This window comes from Elephantulus edwardii, unplaced genomic scaffold (assembly GCF_000299155.1).
Source record: "Elephantulus edwardii isolate Elephantulus edwardi_28Jun2011 unplaced genomic scaffold, EleEdw1.0 scaffold00234, whole genome shotgun sequence".
NCBI classification, from domain to species: Eukaryota; Metazoa; Chordata; class Mammalia; order Macroscelidea; family Macroscelididae; genus Elephantulus; species Elephantulus edwardii.
Window position 1 is genome coordinate 2,971,754 of NW_006399984.1, and position 10,200 is coordinate 2,981,953.

A 10,200-nucleotide genomic window follows, 5' to 3' on the forward strand; every position below is an offset into this window, starting at 1 on the left:
ATATGATTGAGTATTATGGTTAGCACAGGAATCTAGAATTAAGGTTGCATAGAGAAGTGTACTTGCGGTGGGGGGTGGGGGGAAGGGAAGTGGGAATTATACACTAATGAAGGCATTTTTTTTTCTCTTTTTTTTTCTTTTTCCTCTCCTCGGAGGGGGAAGCGAGCTGGTGGGGAGGGGTGGGAAGGTAGAAAATTGCGGCAATGAATGAATGGAAATCCAAAACCTCTGTTTAAAAAGTAAAAAATTTACAAAAAAAAAAAGTAAAGGTTCCCCCATTATTTTACAATCCATCCCCCCAGTGCAAGAAATTTTATCAACAATGAGTTTGGTGCCTCCTACCTGGTTTTTCTTTTTTAGTAATGCTTTGCTTATTCAGGCAATCTTTTATTTTGAGATAAAAGGTGGAAACTGCCTTTCCATCTCTTTGAAGAATGTCATCAATACCTATGTTTGAACTGTACTGAATCTGTAGATTGCTTTTGATAGAATTGAATTTTCACTATAAGTCTTCCTATCCATGAACACTATACTATTTATCTACGTCTCTTCTTGTTTCTTATATTAGCATTTTGTAAATTTCTTTAGTAAGCCTTTTGTCTCACCTTTTGATTTCTTTACTGTGGCTTCCATAGATGTTTTGATTGTGGATCCAAGTAAAATTGAAATCCACAACAACTTCAATTTTTCCCCATTCGTCATGATGCTGTTTATTGGTCCAGTGGTGAGTTATAAACCATACTAAAATATATATAGTCTTTAATCTTTATCAACATGTTTCAAGCTCTCTTACCTTTCAGCAAAGTTGTGTCACTCACAGGTTGCTGATAAGTCTTCAAGTCTTCCTCCAATGCCACATTCTTCTTCATATACACCACTTGCTTGGAGTATTTGCCCAGCATACAGATTAAGTGAAAAGATGCAACAACTCTGATTCACGTCTTTATCGATTAAGTCACATTATCATCTTGCTCTTTTCAACCATGTAAAAATTATCTTCAGCAAGATTTTCCTTGTATGTGACACTGTTTGACAATTTCTGCTTTATCACTTTTCTTAGACATGGTCACAAATATGGATCTTTTTCAGTAGGCTGGCCAGGTCTTCCAAATATTTTTTATATAGATGAGTGAGCACTTTAGGTGCTGCGCCCACCCAGTTTTTTTCCCAAAGAATCCTTCAGTATTGCAACTTGAGGCTTGAATCTGTTCTTCCATTCTAGCAGCCTGAGAAATGTTGAGCACGTTCTTCTCTTTTGGTTTTCTTACTACAAGTTTTTGCACATTCTACTGCAATGCTGTTTTCTTAAGTCCTTTGAAATCTTCAATTGACCTTTTTCCTTCACCTTTTCCCATTCCTTTATCTTCTCTATGTTTTAATATTCATTTAGATCTTTTATTTCTGTAAAATTTAGTTCATTTTGCTTTTTCGTGTATAATGTACCTAATGTCATCATCACAAAACTAATCTTGTTTTTGATCATTAATGTTCAATATGGTAAAGTTATACTTGAGATGGTCTCTAAAACCAACTTGGTTGCGTTTGGTTTTTAAAGACTTTCTATTTTTTTTTTTTTTCCAATTTCAATATGAGCAACTGATGATCTGTTTCACAAGCGTAAGCTTAGTTCTGACTGATGACCTTGAACTTTTTCATCATTTCTTTCAAAAAATGTAGTCAATATAATTAATGCATATTTAGTGAGGTTGACATGCATAGTCAAAAAGTACTTTATTGGAAAAAACGTATCTGCAAAGAATAAGTTTTTTTCATGCAAAATTCTTTCTGCTCTCCAGTCTTATTCCTGTGATCAAGGCCATGTTTCTGAACCATTGATTCTGCTCTCTGTTAGCCTGGAGCAACAGAGAGAAAAAAAGACTAAGGAGTAGGAAATAGAATGTAAGACTACTTTCCTGCTTGAGCAACTGTCTCCAATAGCATGAAATTAGAAGAAATGGTAATGGGCAGCCAAGACTACCAAATGATTTTATCAAAGGGTCTATAATAGAATCTTGATCAAAAAGGAGGGAAATGCAAAACAGAATTTCTAATTCTCATGGTCTTCAGATTTTCTGGAGTCACAGAGGCTACATAAAACCTGAAATTATTGTTCTAATCTTTAAGTCTAAAATCATTAAAGCCAAAAATATCACCTGATGTGCTCTTAAAACATACAATAAGGGAGCTCTGATGGCCAAGTGGCAAGACGCTGCACTGCAATCCCAGAGGTACACGGTTCAAATCCACCAGACGCTATGCTGGAGAAGAAGGGGTCAATCTCCTCCTGTACCAGTCAGATCTGATTTGACGGTACATGTAAAAATAATACAAATTAAAGAAAAAAAAAAAAAAAAACCCCCACAACATACAATAATGCATAATGACCTTATGTACAACATCTCTGAAGCCTGCCCTGTCCTGAGACAGTATTCCTCACTCTGACACACCAACTCCATTGCACTAGTTACTGTTATCAGTTCATCTCATCCAGTGTCTTCCTCTCCTGCACTGTACCGCCATCTCTCCGAGCATGATGTCGTTCTCTAAGGATCAGTCCCTCCAGGCCACATGGCCAAAGAATGTGAGACAGAGCTTCAAAATCCTAACCTCAAGGACAATCTTGGTTTCACCTACTCCAAGACAGACCTATTTGTTTTCTTGGCAGTCCATTGGTATGTTTAAGACTCTTCTCTGGCACCACAACTCAAAGGCATCAATTCTTCTCCTGTCAACTTTAGTCAGCTTCCAGCTCTCTGATGCATAGCAAGTAATTGTGAAGACCATGGCCTAGATCAGGCACACCTTAAATCTCCAGAGTAATGAAAAATGAGCTCTTGCTCTGACCCAGTGTAAGAACACTCATGATAGGCCTACTGTGTGACTTTGTTTCCAGAGTATTCCAGAGTCCACAGTGGTTGTGACCCAGGGCATGCGAGGGCGCCTCCTATCTCGTGCATTAAAGACAGGGTAAGACAACAGAGATGCAGGGGAGAAATTTGTGGGTGTGAAGACTGGACTCAGGTTCACTTCCTGGAAGTTTGTGTTCAAGGGGAACATGGACCCAGTTCCTGCATCACTGAGATTTGTGAGGGAATGAGAAAATAGATGATCTCATTTTAGCCCGAATGGTGAAAGTTGATAATGTCCTATTTTCCCACGTGGAAGATAATTATAGCTTGCCTGGCAACACTAGAAGCTGGAGAAAAGTGGACATGTAAGTGGAAGAAAAGGCAAAGCCTGGTCAGCGAGGAAAACTCAGAGCCTGAGAGGCTTGCCTGTCACAGTAAATGGCCAGGTTTTGGGGAGCTGGCTTCAGCTCCTCATGACTTGGTGCATTAGAGGAGAGCTGTGCTTCATAGTGTTTTCAGTGGCTGCATTCATGTAGATTGCCAGTCCTTTTTCCTAAGATCTTCTGGATGGACCCGAATCTGCAGTCTTCCACTTAGCGCGTGAGCTGGCCATTTGCACCACTCAGGGGCTCACCTTTATGGCTGTAGGTCAGGACGGGGACGGGTGCCAAAGAAATCCACTGGGTGCTTTTGATGAAACAAAACTATAGCCAGGGATGGGCTGAAAGTTTTTCTTGCAATTCCTTTGGAATTAATCCACGAGCAAAGCTTCCCTCCACCCTCTAAGTTGGGGAAATGACATGAGCAAGAACAGAAGAATGTGGCCCCAAATTCTTAAGCCTGGTTAAGAATTAACCCAGAAGTTTTAAATATCCAAACTTTCCCAAGAATGTCCCAGGTCAGGTGCATGTGTACAGAAGCTCAACTGTCCAGACCGTCACTCAGCCTGGAGGCCGCCTCGGTGGCCAGGCTCCAACGTCCCCGCTCTTGGTTCTCTGAGCTTGAAATCTTGAGGACTCCTGGTATCATGTTACAAGCCACTTTTCATCTCTTGATTTTAATTTTTTTTTTTCCAACATGAGGACCCTCTTGAGAATTGAGTATGAGTGCCTTTGCTTTATGTGTTTGATTATGAGCCTGTGTATTTCTTTTATTTGCTCTGTTCTGTAAATAAAGCCCAGAATATGTAAAAAAAAAAAAATCTCCAGAGTAGTTCCTCAAAAAAACCTGGGGTACCAAACACCAACCATTCCTCTGATCAGATTCATATGGCCCACTAAGACCTCATGCTTTGTCAGACAATTTTTATCAAGTACTCCACTTCCCAAAACCCAACCTCACTTTAACTTTTCTGCCTTGCTCCTGTTCCGCTCTGTGGCTTGCCTTCAGGGCTGAAACTTCAAGCTCAAACTCTCACCTCACAGCTTTCAAACAGTGATGGCCTGGAGATTTATGATGTGGAGAAAATTAATATAGACTAATGTTTGATATGTCACACTCAGCAGAAAAGCAGAAAGGAACTAAAAAACCATGGCTTTGCCTCTCAAACTTTGGGCATATTGCTAGGAGGGGCTACTCCTTGCAGAGGAATGCAATGCTGGGAAGGGTGGAATACTGGTAAAGGGGAAAAAGACCCTCAACCAGGTGGATTGACGTGGTGACTGCTATAATAGACTCTTGTGTCAGGAAGTGTGAGGATGGTGCAGGATAGAACAGGGTTCAATCTCTGGTTCACAAGGCTGATATGAGTCGTACTTGACTCAAGGGCACCTAACAACAAGCAAGTCTGATTTCTGAGAACAAATATTGTACTCTTGTGAGGACACCCTCTGTCATTGACTCACAGGCTCCTGCCCTCTCGGGCTATAGTATTTTTTTCCCTTCCAGGCTTTGAACTGCCTTGGATATAAAGTGTGCCACAAATCAAGAATTTTCTTTTTAAATGTTATTCCTTGCTTACATACTTTTCTAACAGCTGGGATTTGTGCTCCTAAATTATGAAATTTCACTTAATGGTATTTTCTCATCGATTTTTCTGAGAGTCCTACTATGATTTTCTGGGGGGAAAAAAGGTCTTAAATATTGCTGAACAGACAGAAGCAAGCCTGATGTCACTGCATGTCACTTTAAGTTTATGATACTAAATTATGAGTTTCAAAGTCATTAACTACATAGAAGCAAAAATAGAAAGATCCTTCTGGATTCATAGAGAGTTCAAGTTCCCCAGTGTGGGCAAGCAGCCCAGATGCATGCAGAGCTCACCTCGCTGTTGCTGTAGCGTGCCAGCTCTGAGATGAAGCGCATGTGGTCCTCTCGGATCTGAATCATCTGCTCACAGATGTTGTACTGAGGACTGCTACTCGAAGATGTGCACGTCCACCTGTGTATAAGAAAAATGGCATTATCTGAAAAATACCAGCACAATGCTTATAAAATACAGTAGCTGGAGGAGATGGTGGCATTTAAGCAAATATAAAGCTGATTTCACATGACTGCTGGGCTCTGGTGGCCTAGTCAGTAATGGGTGACACTGCCAACTAAAAGGTGGTGCTTCTAACAGTTCAATTCCATCAGTAACTCTGTGAGAGAAAGAGGGGCAGTCTCCTATTGTGTGATTCACAAAAGTTTTCAGCCTCTGTAAACTCGTTGGAGGGTCACTTATAAGTTGGCTCTGACTCAACAGTAATGAGTGTTTTCTGTACAACAGATCATATAAAATCTGGTGTGAAGTCCATGAGTGTCCTGTGTGTACGTTCCATGCAGCCCACATTAAGCCCATATGTGTATCATATATTGAATGTGTGTATCCGGAATTAGAATTGACTCCTAACTGTCTCCAGCAAGTTTTCAGAGGCAATAAATTGTACAGGAAACTGCTCATCTTTCTCCCACGGAGTACCTGGTGGATTCGAACAATGTGCCTTTAGGTTGGCAACTCAACTTCTTATGCTAAACCACCAGAGCTCCTGCAGGGCCAGAAACTGATTTACTTTCCTGGCCCCTGACTTTGACTATGCCACATGACTAAGATATTCACAAGGGTTTAAACTGAGGAGACTCAGTGGCAGAAATTGGGTCTCTATAAACACCAGGAAGGGGAGAGGAAGCAAGGAGTGCAGTGCCAAAGATTCCTATGCCAGCCAGACAAGAATTACACAAGAACAACAGTAGCCTCACCAGAAACCAACATGAGACACGATGCACTCAGGACTGCTGTCCGAGAAGCCAGAACTACAGACCTTCAGGAAAGCTTGCTCGCTTAAGGACGGACGAAGACACAATAACTGGCAGAACTAAGGGAAATATGTAACACTGACCTAAGCTGTGAGGCTATTTGTCAAAAGGCATGGTTCAAAATTGGAAAGGGCGTATGCCAGGAATGCATCCTATCTCCATACCTTTTCAACCTATACGCAGAACAGATTATCCAGGAGGCTGGGCTCTATGAGGAGAAATGTGGGATCAAGATTGGTGGACGATTTATCAACAATCTGCATTATGCAGATGACACAACCCTGCTTGCTGAAACTGAAGAGGACCTGAAGCACCTGCTGCCGAGGGTCAAGGACTGCAGCCTACAATATGGATTGAGGCTCAATGTCAAGAAGACAAAGATTCTCACCACTGGACCAATTGGCAGCATCAGGATGGATGGTGAAGAGATTGAGATTGTACGCAGCTTTAGTTTGCTTGGCTCCATAGTCAACAGTCTTGGCACCAGCAGCCAGGAAATTAAAAGGCGCATTGCCATGGGAAAGTCTGCTGTTAGGGACCTCGCCAAAGTACTGAAGAGCAATGCTGTCTCTCTGGATACTAAGGTGTGTCTGATACAGGCCATGGTCTTTGAAATCACTTGTTATGCATCAGAGAGTTGAACAATGACCAAGGAGGATAGAAGGAGAATTGATGCCTTTGAGCTGTGGTGCTGGAGAAGAGTATTGAGAATACCATGGACTGCTAGGAAAACAAACAGATTTGTCCTGGAAAGGGTTAAACCGGGTGGCTCCTTGGAGGCAAGGATTCTGAGGCTCCATCTAACATACTTTGGACATGTTGTGAGGAGAGACTGGTCCTTGGAGAAGGACATCATGCTTGGGAGGGTGGAGGGACAGCGTAGGAGAGGAAGGCCCTCTATGAGGTGGATTGATTCGGTGACTGGGATAATTGGGATGGGAGTGTCAGAGACAGTGCGATTGGCACAGGACAGAGCAGAGTTTAGGGCTGTTGTACATAGGGTCGCTATGAGTCGCAAGCGACTCGATGGCACATAACAACAACAACAACATGTGACCACACTTAAGCTGCCTGGACAGAGGGATAGTATCCTGCTGCCAATTTCAAATTGAGCCTGTTAACTTCCTTAATAAACCCTGTAACCATAAGTATGGTTGTATGAGGTCTGTGAGGTCACTACAATGAATTTTGGACCCAAAAGAGCAGTAAAACTGGTGACAGATTTAGTAGAAGTACACAGAGGAATGTGAAAGACCATGTCTGAAATTACAGAAATTAATTTTTCACTGTCAATATTGTTGATGGTGATAATTCCTCTTTAAAGTAAGACTCAATCATTCCCATGCTGTCTACACTCTTTTTACAGCTCCCTAAGAAATCCTATCAAGAAGGAAGCATCATGCTCAACACTCATAAGTTCCCAATTTATTACTAATTTTATTGCTCCCTATGAGTCTGAGGTTATTGGTACCTATATGTTACAGCACAAACACTATGTAATTGTGTGCTGCTGGTAGCCTGAAATCAGTCATGGAGGGAATATTTATATCATAGAAATCACTAAATACTAAAAATAGAAACTTAATTTTATGATAAAGTTGAAGGAGATTTCAATGTAATGATGTCATTTATATGAGAAAAAGAAAGTCTGAAGTAGATAATATATAAATTTAACAGCAAAAGTATTAGAGATAAATTAGCACAGAGGTTAATAAACTACAGCCAAACCAAATATGGTAAGTCTTCATATAACCCTAGAGGACCCTTAGTAGCCCGTGTTAAGCATAAACTTACCTAGCAGCTCCAGAGGAGGAATAATTAGTAAGCTGCTCCCATAAAGATTATAGTGAAAAACACCCTATGGAGTCCTATGCCAACACATAGGGTCACTGAGTGGGACCCTACTCAATAACACCAGTGTTGCAAAAAATGTTGTTGACATTTTTAAAAGGATGGAAAAACAAAAGTAAAAACAATATGCAACAGACCACATGTGGCCCATACAGCCTGTAATATTTACTATATGGCTTCTACAGGAATAATTTGTTAACCTTAGTAAACAGATGGGGATACAGAACCATTTGTCAAAATCATGGTTGAACTGGCACTGCAGGATGGCTATGTATATAAATACTAGACAAAAGCATTCTAAGAGACCCAACTGGCCATGTAGGACTTATAATTATGTAGAATTAGCTGTGCAGAGTACCGTGTGCAGATCATTTCATTTTGTGCTACTGATTCTTTAGAGCAAAGGTTAGTTAAATGCTGCTATAAAAGCCCAGAGAGTATTAATTTACAATTGTAGAACACCTTGTAAAAACAAACACCAGAACAAATTGAAAACATCTTTAAATATGTAAAGACCATTCTCAACTCAAAAGATATTACAAAAGCAAGCTTTAGTATGCACTAGCTCTTAGGTGATATTTATAAACTCTATTTATTTTACCAACCAAACCACAGTTCTTGGGTACATGCAAGCAAAAGACTGCATCCAGAGAGTTACTCTACACATTTCTATTTTCTACTAGTACTATCAAAGAGAATACTCTACGATGAGGGGAATGTTCTTTACCTTTGCTCTCCAATGTAGCAGTCACAAGTGACTGAACATACGACATATGGCAATGTAGAGGAAATAAGTTTTAAGATGAATTTAAATTTAATATTCATGGTAATGATGACTACTATATTAGGTAGCACAGCTACAGACAGCTGAGAATGTCAAATGTTGTATCTCTACACCAATAACTTAGAATACAAGAAAATGATATATTGGAGACACTACAAAAGGCTTTCTTTCAAAACAAAGGTTCTAACGACTAGGCTGATTGGCAGCATAACTTGATAGATGATGAAGAGATTGAGATTGTTAACAGCTTTAGTTTTCTTGGCTCCACAATCAACCCTTTTAGTATTGTTGTGTTGTTGTTATGTGCCATCGAGTCATATGCAACTCATAGCGACCCTATGTACAAAAGCCCTAAACACCGTTCTATCCTGTGCCAACCTCGCCGTCTCAAACGCACTCATTCCCACCACTCCACTCACAGAATCGATATATCTCATCGTGGGTCTTCCTCTCCTGCGCTGTCCCTTCACTCTCCCAAACATGATGTCCCTCTTCAAGGACCAGTCCCTCCTTGCAACATGCCCAAAGTAGGTGAGACGAAGCTTCAGAATCCTTGACTCCAGGGAACATTCTGGCTTCACCCTCTCCAGGATAAACCTGTTTGTTCTCCCAGCAGTCCATGGTATATTCAACACTCTTCTCCAGCACCAAAGCTCAAAGGCATCAATTTTCTATCATCCTTATTCACTGTCCAAATCTCCGATGCACAGCACGTAATTACAAAGACTATAGTCTGGATCAGGCGCACCGTAGTCTCCAGCCTGACGTCGTTGCTCTTCAGTACTCTTGAGAGGTCCCTCAAAGCTGACTTTCCCAATGCAAATCGTCTCCTGATTTCCTGGCTGCTGTTACCAAAGTGTGGACTGTGGAACCAAGTAAAAGAAAACTGTTAGCTATCTCAATCTCTTCACCATTCATATTGATGCTGCCAATTGGCCTAGTGGTGAGAATCTTTGTTTTCTTGATATTGAGCTTGAATCCATATGAAGACTGCAGTCCTTGACTTTCTGCTTCAGGTCCTCCTCAGTTTCAGAAAGCAGCATTGTGTCATCTGCATAACGCAGGTTGTTGATGATTCTTCCACCAATCTTAATGCCACATTCTTCCTCATACAGCCCAGCGTCTCGGATGATCTGTTCTGCATACAGATTGAAAAGGCACGGAAACAAAATACATCCCTGATGGACCCCTTTCTTGATTTTGAGCCATCCAGTGTCTCCCTACTCAGTTCTGATGAATGCCTCTTGGTCCAAGTACAGGTTTCGCATTAGCACAATCAAATGTTCTGGGATTCTCATTCTTCTCAGAGTCAGCCATAGCTTGTTGTGTTCCTCTGCATAGTCAATAAAGCACAGATAGACATTCTTCTGGTATTCTCTGCTTTCTGCCAAGATCCATCTTACATTAGCTATAATATCCCTAGTACCACGATCTCTTCTAAATCCAGCCTGCACATCTGGCAGTTCTCTGTTGACATATTGT

The 10,200-nt window shown here is 41.0% G+C and overlaps 1 protein-coding gene across 1 annotated transcript in view; it reads right to left on the reverse strand.

Moving 5' to 3' along the window:
* The window catches only part of CYFIP1 (cytoplasmic FMR1 interacting protein 1), a 206,542-nt gene that overhangs the window by 165,618 nt on the left and 30,724 nt on the right, over window positions 1-10,200 (reverse strand). Inside the window, exon 10 of the mRNA XM_006898595.1 lies at window positions 5,112-5,229. Within this exon, the coding sequence (XP_006898657.1) occupies window positions 5,112-5,229 (118 nt within the window). The remainder of the gene's footprint in view (window positions 1-5,111; window positions 5,230-10,200) is intronic.